The sequence below is a fragment of the Lepus europaeus genome, chromosome 10 (genome assembly GCF_033115175.1).
Source record: "Lepus europaeus isolate LE1 chromosome 10, mLepTim1.pri, whole genome shotgun sequence".
NCBI classification, from domain to species: domain Eukaryota; kingdom Metazoa; phylum Chordata; class Mammalia; order Lagomorpha; family Leporidae; genus Lepus; species Lepus europaeus.
The window spans coordinates 20,995,812-21,008,020 of NC_084836.1; the positions used below are offsets into that span (position 1 = coordinate 20,995,812).

General features: G+C 36.9%; 1 protein-coding gene across 6 annotated transcripts in view; it reads left to right on the forward strand.

Moving 5' to 3' along the window:
* The window catches only part of ANKS1B (ankyrin repeat and sterile alpha motif domain containing 1B), a 1,247,671-nt gene that overhangs the window by 172,537 nt on the left and 1,062,925 nt on the right, over positions 1 to 12,209 (forward strand). For all 6 annotated transcript variants that reach the window (XM_062202004.1, XM_062202003.1, XM_062202008.1 and 3 more), the window contains exons 3-4: positions 3,583 to 3,739; positions 11,001 to 11,297. In XM_062202004.1, coding sequence (XP_062057988.1) covers positions 3,583 to 3,739; positions 11,001 to 11,297 — 454 coding nt within the window. The remainder of the gene's footprint in view (positions 1 to 3,582; positions 3,740 to 11,000; positions 11,298 to 12,209) is intronic.

Below are 12,209 nucleotides of genomic sequence, written 5' to 3' on the forward strand. Positions count from 1 at the left end.
GAACCATAAGTCAGCTTTTAAATAGGCTTTTATTTACTGTTTCATAAATCTTGCTAACAAAATAAATTAATTCATATCACATATAGTATTAGAAAATGTCAACTAAGTTTTAGTCAAAGGACAAATGGAATTTGGATTGTTTTGAGTGAGAGTAAAAGAAAAAGGGATTGATGAGTTGATTAGTATTGCCTCTTGAAAAAAGAAGATATTTCAGGTTTTTCTTTATTGAGTTAGGCATTGATAAATAGAACTAAAACCTCCTTCAAAATTGTCTTTAACATTAATTTGGATACGTCTGTTTTGTAGTCAAATGAATTATTTTTAAATATTGGTATTTTAATTTGACCATGTTCCTTTAGTATTATTTTACTTTGTAAGTGCTGTAATATTTTAGTTTAAAAATGACAGGATTGTTTACAGTACAACCGCCTCTTGAGACTAGCTTTTGATTATACGTAATTTTACCATCATGCCTGTGTTTGATTTGAATCACACCATAACCATTTGATACAGGTAGCAAGAAACAGTCTCTAAATTTTATTTTAACAATAACTGAGAGAGAGAGAGAGGTTATTTGATTTGTTCACATTAATTAAGGAAGTTATAGAGATTAATGATTTTTTTAAAGATTTTTTTATTTACTTATTTAACAGGAAGAGTTAGAGAGAGAGAGAGAGAGGCAGGCAGACAGACAGAAAGGTCTTCCTTCCGTTGGTTCACTCCCTAAGTGGCTGCAATGGCCAGAACTGCACAGATCTGAAGCAAGGAGCCAGGTGCTTCTTCCTGGTCTCCTATGCAGGTGCAGGGGCACAAGCACTTGGGCCATCCTCCACTGCACTCCCAGCAGAGAGCTGTACTGGAAGAGGAACAACCGGACTAGAACCGGCGCCTATATGGGATGCTGGCACCGCAGGTGGAAGATTAACCTAGTGTGCCATGGCACCGGCCCTGAGATTTCTGATTTTAAGCTAGATTTTGTGGCTCTTAGCTGCTATTGTTATTCAGAAGTACTGAATCCTCATCACTTCATTGAATTTATTTAGTCATCTCCATGTGGAAGGCTCTATATAAAAAATCTTTCTTTCATGGCAGTGAAATTGGGAGAAATATGTGAAGTGTGTAACTATCAAGTTTTCTTTAATTTTCAGGTTCTCTTTTTCAAAGGTGATTTGCTGTGAACATTTCACTTTTTAAAGTATTTTACTTTTACTTGTGACAAGGACTGGTGTTTGTATAATGCCTTAATATTTAGTGAGTAATTTCTTTTCAATGATCTCCCTTAATGTTCTTACCAAGTCTTAAATAGCAGGCATTGCTGTTATTACGTAAGCTCTTCTGGAAAAGAAAAAGTAAGAGTAATGTCTCTGGGATCACAGCCTTAGGTAGTTTGCATACCTGGTACTCAAATTCAAATCTTTTAAATGCAGATTTTGTAAAATAGTATCAGTTTTTAAGAAGACCTGTTAAATTCTTTCTTAATTCCTCAGAAATTTATCAAAAGAAAAATTAGGGCCCCAGGAGCTTTCTAAAAATTTCTACAGCAGATTCTTGGTTCTTTCATTATGATTTCATACCTTTGGTTAGGCTGCGATCTGGCAATGTGTTTTACCATTTGTTGTCATTTTGTGTTGTTATCTTTTTCTGGTAACTTACCCTTCTTAGTGTCACCTTGCTTTCATTTGTAGCTTCTTCACTTTTTTATATTTGTTATATCCATTTGGGGTCTGATTTTATGAAAAATTTAGATTTTTCTGTTACACTCACCCTTCCATTAGTGATTTGTTATATAAAAACTATTACGTGTTGCAATTGTATATGTGTGTTTATGTATGTATTTATATGTGTCTATCTAGGATTTCATTTAGTGAATTAATAGAATTTCTTTCTTTCTTTCTTTCTTTCTTTCTTTCTTTCTTTCTTTCTTTTTTTTTTTTTTTAAAGATTTACTTATTTGTTTGAAAGGCAGAGTTACAGAGAGGCAGAGGCAGAGAGAGAGAAACGTCCATCCACTGGCTCACTCCCCAAGTGGCCACAGTGGTCAGAGCTGGGCTGATATAAAGCCTCCTGGAGCTTCTTCTGGGTCTTCCACTCGGGTGCTGGTGCCCATCTTCTACTGCTTTCCCAGGCTATAGCAGAGAACTGGATCAGAAGTGGAGCAGCTGGGACTTGAACCGGCACCCATATGGGATGCCAGCACTATAGGTGGCAGCTTTACCTGCTAAGCCGCCAAGCCAGCCCCTAGAATTTGTTTCTTAAATGCATTCAAAAGAAACAGTTTTTGTTTACAGTTTTTGATTGTTTGATACAAAGTAATATAGTTTATATTGATAATCTTCAATAATTCTTCCTGAACTTAAATATTTAGATTTCAGAATTTTTATTTCGAACACCTGATGAGGATTGAGTATAAAATCCTATAGGTAGTATATAGTGAATATGTGTTTAAAGTGCATCAGTGGTGGAAATTTTCTTTTAAATTAAATAAAGTTCCCTCATATTGTCATTTCTTTGGCTTGGAGGAAAAAGATGAAAAAACATGGGAGTATGAACAACACACATTCAAAATGTGTTGTGTACAATGGCTCAGGAGTTTATTAAATTCTTTTTTTGTTTAAACCCTGGAGTAGGGTCCGGCGCTGTGGCATAGCAGGTAAAGCTGTCGCCTGCAGTGCCGACATCCCATATGGGTGCCCATTTGAGAGTCCTGGCTGTTCCACATACCATCCAGCTCTCTGCTGTGGTCTGGGAAAGCAGTAGAAGATGGTCCAAGTCTTTGGGCCCCTGCATCCGCATGGGAGACCCAGAAAATGCTCCTGGCTCCTGGCTTCGGATGGGCTCAGCTCCGGCCATTGCGGCCAATTGGGGAATGAACCAGTGGATGGAAGACCTCTCTCTCTGCCTCTCGTTCTCTCTCTGTATAACTCTGACTCTCAAATAAATAAATCTTTAGAAATCAAAAAACAAAGCAAAACCCTGGAGTACTATTACAGACAACTTGTTGGAGTCTCTTCTTTAATGTGCTGTCTTTTGTTTTATATGCATCTTCAACATCTCATTCCAGTTTACTCTAGGAACGATGTATAGACTCCCTAAATATCTTTGGTATTATGGTAACTTTTTCTGTAAACAGGGCATTTGTGACCTCATCATTTTTTTCAAGATAAATCAGATGAAAGATAACTGGAAAAATACCTCTTTTTAAAAATGGGGAGATATATTCTCTTTATTTATTTAACTACTCATTCAGTTACTAAAATATATTTTTTGTCCAACTGGTTTCTATAAGGCAATTTCATTGGTTGGTCAGTGGTGTGTGTGTGTGCATGTGCAGGGTGTATATGTGTGTATGTGTGTGTTTTTGTTGTTGGTATTGCTGGTGGTTTTCTAGGTAAGTAAAATAAGCAAATGTTGGGTAGGAAACTTCTAAACCCAATTTTATGTTTTAGTACCTTGAATGATTACTCTAAATTGCCTGTCAGCATCTAGTATACTTATAATTATCTGTATAATAAAACCTGTGTTGTTCAGCATATTTTCTTTCTGTTGTGTTTTCTTTTCTTTTTTTTTTTATTTCTTTCTTAGGGACATAGTTCTCAAACTACTACAATATGAAGCATCAACCAATGTAGCAGACAACAAAGGTTATTTTCCTATTCATCTGGCTGCCTGGAAAGGAGATGTGGAAATTGTGAAGATTCTTATTCATCATGGACCGTCACATTCCAGAGTCAATGAACAGGTCACTTGTCCAATGTTTGTTCATTCTGCAGTATTTCTACAGTCTTGCAAAGGCAAAGCCACATTGATCAGTTGGTTATTTTTATCTTTACCCTGCCCTAAACCTTTGCACCACTGAATTTTCTAAAGGAGAAATTGAAAAATTCTATGGCATTTGGATATGATGTGCAGGCACTAAATTGGGCATTTGTAAAGATATTTTGTTAACAAGAAGATCCCACATAAAGGAAGTAGTTCTATTTTTGCCTGCCTTATATAATCATACATTTTATAGCTGTTGAATATTTAAAGAGAGAACAGAATTCACATTTGTAATGAGAATTAGGACATTTTCTCAATAAATTTTTAAGTGCAAAAATGATAAACTATCATTTACATAATGCATTACTGTTTATGTAGTACATTCACAGTTCAGTATGCTTTTGTGAATCAAAATGCAAAATACAAAGTATGTAGTTGCTAGCCACATATTAAAAAATTTCCTGTAAGTAGACATAGGAATAAATTAAAAACAGCAGCATTATAATACTGACAGATAAAATCAAAGTTTTTGTAAGGATGTCATATTTGTATTCCGTAGTACACATAGTTCAAAATGAGTAAGTATGCTAAACAAATAAGACCACAGATTCTAGAAGGTAAAATATGGTTTCCTAATACAGTGTGATAACAAACATCTTGAGCTCTGCATGCCCCCTACTGTTCTCATTTTGTAAAACTATATTTGAAAACCAGCATGCAGTCTAACAATTGAATTACAACCATGGCATTAAGCTGCTGATTGGCAGTTGTCCAATATCAATGCAAGTAGGTTACTCTAAGCAAACACATCTAATAAAATGCAATTAGCATATTGTTCAAATAGATACAGACTGCAGAGCTTTGTCTAAAATTCAGACTAAAGAATAAAAACTAACATTATCTGTAAACAGCAGAGGAAAGAAAAAAAGTGTTTTCAATAAAATTTAGTTGTCTGAAGGACTAATTAGAGGAAACATTAATTGCAAAAGTATCAATATCACAATAAAGATTTCTGTTTACATGTTACAGAATACAGAATATTTAAATGAGGATATACTCAATCTTTCAAAAAATGACAGCTATGGCTATCTGTGTGATGGTATCATGCTAAAAGGAAATTTGTGAGAATGATCTCAGAAACCAAAAGTTATATCATTTGTGGGATGGGCCATCTGGTGGTTATTCTTAAAACTGACTGTTGCAAAGCAAACCTGAATAAAAGGGAAAAGTAAACCAAGGTTAAATAAGTGGAAGTTAGTTTTTCAAAGGAAAGTATTTTTTAAATGACACGAAAATAAGAAAAATGCATATAGTATTCATGTATATTTGGAAGTTGGAAATTTTGCATAACATATAATTGTGACACTGCATTTTTCAAAAGATTTTATTTATTTTTTTGAGAGGTAGGGTTACAGATAGTGAGAGGAAGACAGAGAGAAAGGTCTTTCTTTCGCTGGTTCACTCCTCAAATGGCTGCAACAGCTGTAGCTGTGCCAATTCTAAGACAAGTACCAGGAACTTTTTCCAGGTTTCCCACATGGGTGCAGGGGCTCAAGCACTTGGGCCATCCTCCACTGCTTTCCCAGGCCATAGCAGAGAGCTGGACTGGAAGGGGAGCAGCCTGGACTAGAACTTGCACCCATATGGGTTGCCGGTGCCACAAGCGGAGGATTAACCTATTGTGCCACAGCGTTGGCCCCTAACACTGTGTTTTAACGAGCAAATCAATTAAATTGCAAAAAAGAAAAAAAGTCCTTTTAAGGAGATTGGAACTCTACATTTTTTTAACTTATGTTTCTTTGTGGTACAATTTCTATTGGCAACAAGTTGAAATTTCTTGAGCTTTTAAAACCGTGCTTTTCATTGTTTTTGTTTCTTTGTTAGGCATGTGCTCCTTTAGTGCTGACATAGTTCTCGCACTCCATACCCTGTGTCATAAAGGTTTTTGGACTTTTGATTTTAGCCGCCTTTCTTTCTCCCTTTTGAATGGGACAGAAATATGATACCTAACTTTAAATGTTTCTGGATTCAAACAGTAGAGGGAAGGAATGAAAATGGCACGTAACATTCATTGAGACATAAGATAAGCCACACTTTCACATGTGCAATATTATTTAATGAATTTCCACAGTAATCCTGTGAGATGATAATATCATTCCCAATTTGCAAATGAGAAGTCAGTCTCAGTGAAGTTAAATAACCTGTCAGTGGCCACATGTTACTGGGTGACTAAAACCGAGATTTGATTCATTTCCCTGTGGCTCCACAGTCTGCAACAGTACATTGGTTGTCATCTTAAATCCAATGACGTGTGGACTATTTACTGTATACTATGTATTATACAAGTATATTTCACCTACATTATCTTAGTAAGCCCTATAGCAGCCTGACAGTATTCACTGTCATTCCTAATTTGTTTATGAGAAATCAGCCTTGGAGAGAATAAGTAACTTGCCTGTGATACCAGATGCAAACTTACTTGAACATAGGTTTTTCTAATTCAGAGCCTAAACTCTTAATCCATATATACAGTTATAAACAGGTATGTGTTGAAATCACCCACCATAATCAGGGCATCATTCGGATTTCTACAGGCTATCTTTCCTTGCCCCCTCCCTCCATCCCTTCCTTCCTTCCTTTCTCCTTCACTTCCATCTTTCCTTTCCTTCCTTCCACTTACTTACTTACTTAATTACTTATTTATTTATTTTAAAGACAGAATGACAGGAAGGGGATGGGGGGAGAAAGAAGAAAACACACACACACACACATTTTATCTGCTGGTTCACTCTCCAAATGCCTGCAAAAGCCGGGGCTAAGCAAGACTGAAGCCAGAAGCCAGGAGCTCCATCCTGGTCTCCCCCATGTGTGGCTGGGTGCAAACACTTAGACCATCATCTGCTGCCTCCAAGAATGCATGAGTAGGAAACTGGATCCAGTGCAGAGTAGCTTGGCCTTGAACCTGCTCTCTGATGTGGGGTTGCTGGTGTCCCAAGCAGGTGTTTAACCTGCTCTGCCACTAAATCCACTCCATCTTTTCATGCTTTATATGCTGGTGCCATATTTGCATCCCTACTTCTGCCCTTTGTGGCCATTTTTCAGTAAAATAAGGGTTACTTGAACACAAACACTGCTATACTATAACAGCAGATCTATTAACCAAGGTGGCTACTAAATGACTAGATGAGCAGTTAACACAGAGTGAATGTGCTGGACAAAGATGATTCATATTCTGGGTGGGTTCAAGTGGGATGGTGAGAGATTTCACAATGCTGCTTAATATGGCACACAGTTTGAAATTTATGAATGTTTATTTCTGGAATTTTCCACTTAATATTTTCAGACTATGATTGACCTGGGTTGAAACTGCAGAAAGCAAAACTGTACATATGTGGGACAGCTTTCTTTAAAAACATCTCTGTGTTTTAAATTTTAAGGTTTACAAAACGTTTTCCTAAATGTTAGCTCTTTTGATTTGTAAACTATACTGTAATCTTTATAGGCAAAGTAATATTCTCATTGTGCAGATTAGTTCAGAGAGATCAAGCGATTTACTGTTGCTAATCAGTGGCACGTTAGCACTTCAACATCCTGTTTTCAATTCTTGTATGGCTCTAAAATGATCAATTTAAGGTGATATAATTTTGTAAAGTGAAATATTCTACCTTGAAATAGGTTTTATGATTGCCACATCCTTCCTATCTTTTGTCAACTAATTTATTAGTTACTTTCTTCTGATGCTGTGTTTTAAATTTCTATTTGTCTTTATGTTAATATTCTCTTGCTCTTTTAAAAAAAATTTTTGCATTGGGGCAAAGACCAGAGGAACCTTATTTCAAAAATACATTACCCTTCCCCAAAACTCAAACTCAACTCATGTTAGATGTTTCACTCCGAAGCAAGATCTTTTGGTAAATAGCTTCTGTAAGCCAGTTTGATTCTGCAACTTATTATCTGGTAGATTCTTAATTATTCTGAGAATATTCATTTGGTTAAAATATGCCAGGAATTCATTTTAAAAATATATATTAAGACAATATATTTGAGAGGCAGAGAGAGTGAGAGCAGTCACAAATACTGGTTTCCCCTTCAGATGTCTGCAATGGCCTTGAGCTGGGCCAGGCCAAATCCAGGAGCCAGGAACTCAATCTGGGTCTCTCACATGGACGGCTGGCACTCAGCTGCTTGAGCCAAAATCTGCTGCCTCCCATGGTGTATATTAGTAGAAAGCTGGAATTGGGAGCAGAGCTGGGACTTGAACCCAGGCACTCTGATATAGGATGCAGGCATCCCACCTGTAATCTTAACTGCCAAACACACACACCTCTTTCTTTTCCTATCATATACTTAAAATTTATTTATTTATTTAAGAGGCAGAGAATTCAAAACCTTTTAAGAATATTCTGTATAGATATTATTGCAATGCTTAATCAGTGCTTCATCACAACCTATTTAAAATTTGATGTTTTTTAGACCAATAGTGTATGTGTGGATACAAATATATAATCATACCTTTATAAAAGTACCACACTTGTAGTCCCCACTGATGTGACAATCCAAGTGTGTGTTCTTATGGCTAGATTCTGTGAGCATTTTCTCTTGAGTATGTCTTGAATGGTTGAAATATTTCTCTTGAGATCTGACCAGTGCTAATTGATGTTATTCAAAAATTTTTCAATTTTGCTTTTATGATTTCCTTGGCTACAGGCCATAGAAAAGTAGATAGGTCTTTGAGGAATCATTATTTCGTAATTGGGCTTTCTCCTTTAACAGAAAAGTGCTGTATTTTGAAGAATTGTATTTAATCTCTTGCAGACCAAGGGAAAATTTTGGTTCGACAGGAGACATATTTCTCTGTCATTTTTTCATGGTACTAAGTAGTAAGATTGACTTTCTTATCTGGTGTATAAGTCTTAGCCAGTTAAGAAAATCAGGGAGCCTGAACCTATATGTAGTCAGTCTCTGTCAGAAAGTAGATTATGGTAACACATTCAAACCCAGTGTAAGAATTCAAACCCACAAATGATGGAAAAAACCATGCCTTCACTTGGGTTCTGTGTCAGATCACGAAACATTTCATTGACTGCCTCTAAGGAAGAGAGTTTTATTCTGGATTTGACCTTCCAATGCCTTCATTTGATACCTATTTGTAACAGCTGTAGGAAGCTTTTTCTGAGTGCTTTTCTTCTTGACACTTTTTATGTTTTCAAGTCTTCCCTCCCGATTCTTAATTTATCTGCATTGTTCTGTCATCCAGAGCAAGCCTGAGTTACTTTCTGGAATATGAAGATTTGGGGGATTTGAACTTTCTTTACCTTTTTGTTTTGGTCAGAACTGTCTAAGCAGCTACTTCCTTGTGTAACTCGGTGTTTCTCTGGGCAAACTCTCTAGACATTTTGCTTCCAGAACACTGTTTCTCCTTTGACAACTTAGCAGCACACAGCAGGCAATGTGGTATAGTAGAAAGAGCATGGATTTGGGATTTTTGATAGATTTCCAAAGATCCTGATTCTGTCTGGGCTTATATTTTAACCTTTTTGTATTTTATTGTCCTCTTTTATGAAATGGGGACAAGAATACCAATCTTATAGAATTGTTAGGAGATAAATGAAACTATTTAAATTTTTTAGACACTTAGAAATAAAAAAAATAGTAAGAGAAAGTAAATTGAGGGAAGAAAAGATGAACATACAAAGAAAGGGAACTTTAAAATATATAGAACATCACAAGGAAGAAAGAATAGCAAGCAGTGGAGGTGATATGTGTGATGGTTAAGAGCATTGACTTTGAGTCTGTTCTTGAGTTCAAATCCTGGCTCCACCACTAAATTGCTGTGTAACTGAAGAGCAGTTGTTGAACTGCTCAATGCTTCAGTTTCTTTATCTTTTCAGATGGGAATGATGGTGATAACAGTATCTATCTCAAATGAGAAAATGAGTGATATAGATGACATGCAATTGTTTCTGGTGCATAGCTGGTGATGGTAGCTGCTTCTTACCCTCAAACCCTCCTTGAGGATCATTGAATGTTTGTTGTTAAAAATGTCTTCTTCACATTCCTGCTAACTGACCCTCATACCTCCAGACATACTCAGATCCCATCTTTCTATCCCATCTGCCCAAGTGGTCTGAAAGGACAATGTGCCTGGCAACTGGTTTCAGTTTTCTCTATTCTTAGCAGTTTTTTTTAATCTTGCTAAATGTACAGGAAAATATTGTTAATTTTCAACTGTGAAATAGTTACAGCTGCACATGTAGTATGATGAAACTATTGGTGGATAAATTTTCTGGGAAGTGCTCTAGGTCCACCTCTTAACCCATAATTCTTTTTCTTACTTTTTTTTTTTTTTTGACAGGCAGAGTGGATAGTGAGAGAGAGAGACAGAGAGAAAGGTCTTCCTTTTTGCTGTTGGTTCACCCTCCAATGGCCGCTGCGGCCGGCGCATCGTGCTGATCCGAAGCCAGGAGCCAGGTGCTTCTCCTGGTCTCCCATGCGGGTGCAGGGCCCAAGCACTTGGGCCATCCTCCACTGCCTTCCCGGGCCATAGCAGAGAGCTGGCCTGGAAGAGGGGTAACCGGGATAGAATCCGGCGCCCCAACCAGGACTAGAACCCAGTGTGCCGGCGACGCAAGGCGGAGGATTAGCCTGTTGAGCCACGGCGTCAGCCTTAACCCATAATTCTATCTCATGAAGATGCTGTTATATCTTAGGGCCAGAAAATCTTCATTCTCTGCAAAAACTACAGTGATTTATACTTACATGGAAAATAAAATGACACTTTATTTCGGGAAACTTTTCTGTAAATCTTTCATTTTTAAGAATTTAACATCTTAATTGCCTTTTAGAAAGCCAGTCTTTTAAAAGTGTGCTGTAATTGTTCTTTATCTCTTTCATAAACAATTGACACAGAGAAAGTGACACACAGCACAGATACCACTGGCCATCTGGACCCAGCAGGACCACTGATTAACAAGGCTAAATCATTTATCATTCTTGCAATTTGGAATATGTGATTCAGGGAAAATTTTGATTTGCCTCATTAAAATGAAAGATACAAGATGTGATTATGATGCAATGAATGATAAATACTTTCATCAAATATAAAATTCAATTAGGCATAATTATTAAAAATAGATAAATCTTAAAAATGACATTTTCAGGGCATCTCAGCTTTAAATTGTGTTTATTCTGATAACCCGGTTTTTGAAAATGTGCCTTTTATATCTTTTTTTCTGACACAGAACAATGAAAATGAAACAGCCCTGCACTGTGCAGCCCAGTATGGACACTCAGAAGTAGTTGCTGTTCTCCTGGAGGAGCTCACTGACCCTACCATCAGGAACAGCAAGCTTGAAACCCCTTTGGACCTGGCAGCACTCTATGGACGGCTCAGAGTGGTCAAAATGATCATCAGCGCACACCCAAACTTAATGAGCTGCAACACTCGAAAGCACACGCCGCTTCACCTCGCTGCACGCAATGGTCACAAAGCGGTGGTACAGGTGCTGCTGGAGGCAGGAATGGATGTGAGCTGTCAAGTGAGTCTTCTTTCAGCTGTGCTTAAAGGCGGTGATCCTCCTGCTTTTGCTTTCAGATATAGATGCTAAAAGTTAAATGTAGAAAATTGGCCACATTTTAAACAGATTGTCCACAAATATTTTTGTCACTGCTAAAGGTACTGTAGTATATGCTTCAGAGAAAGATAAAGAGCTGTAAGGAATAATTTTTATCCTTATTCTAATTTCAGGTCTATACTCAGAAAAAAAAGTTAGTGGATAGTAGTTGTATATAGTAACATTAATAGTGATTTCCTTCATCCTAGTTTCTTGCATGGAGCCTGACATACACTGGGAATTTAATCAAGTTGAATGAATGAAATTAAAATTCCCTTGAATATTTTTGAGTATGGACGTAAGGTTTAGCATGTTGACACATTCAGAATTTAATTCTCAACAGCTATCCTGTGAGATTTAGAGCCATTAAGTTACAGTTAAGAGTTCAGGAATCACATTCAAAGACTCAAGAAGCTTGCCCAAGGACACATAGCTGATAAAAACCAGCATATGAAGTTAGATTTACTGATTAAAGTGCAGGTCTCTTTCCAATATAATTTATTGTCTATGCATAACTAATGAAGGAAAGATCACCATGCCGAAGGACAATCAGAAAAAAAAATTGTTAAAAAAATTGTTACTTGAGTTGAGCTTTGAAGGAAGGTAGCAGTTGGATAGATTTTATTTCTTCATAATGAAAGGACAATCTATTTTTATTATCTAATCTTATGTTAGCCCAACTCCAGGATTAGTTCATCCCCCTACCCTCTTCTCCTTTTGTGGCTATGTATTGGCTCCCTGTTTAATGGCAGCATTCTTGTCTTCCAGATAACTTTCTTGTTCCTCTCAGACTGTGAGCTCCTCTGAGCATGAGCTTTGCTACATAATGAAATATCT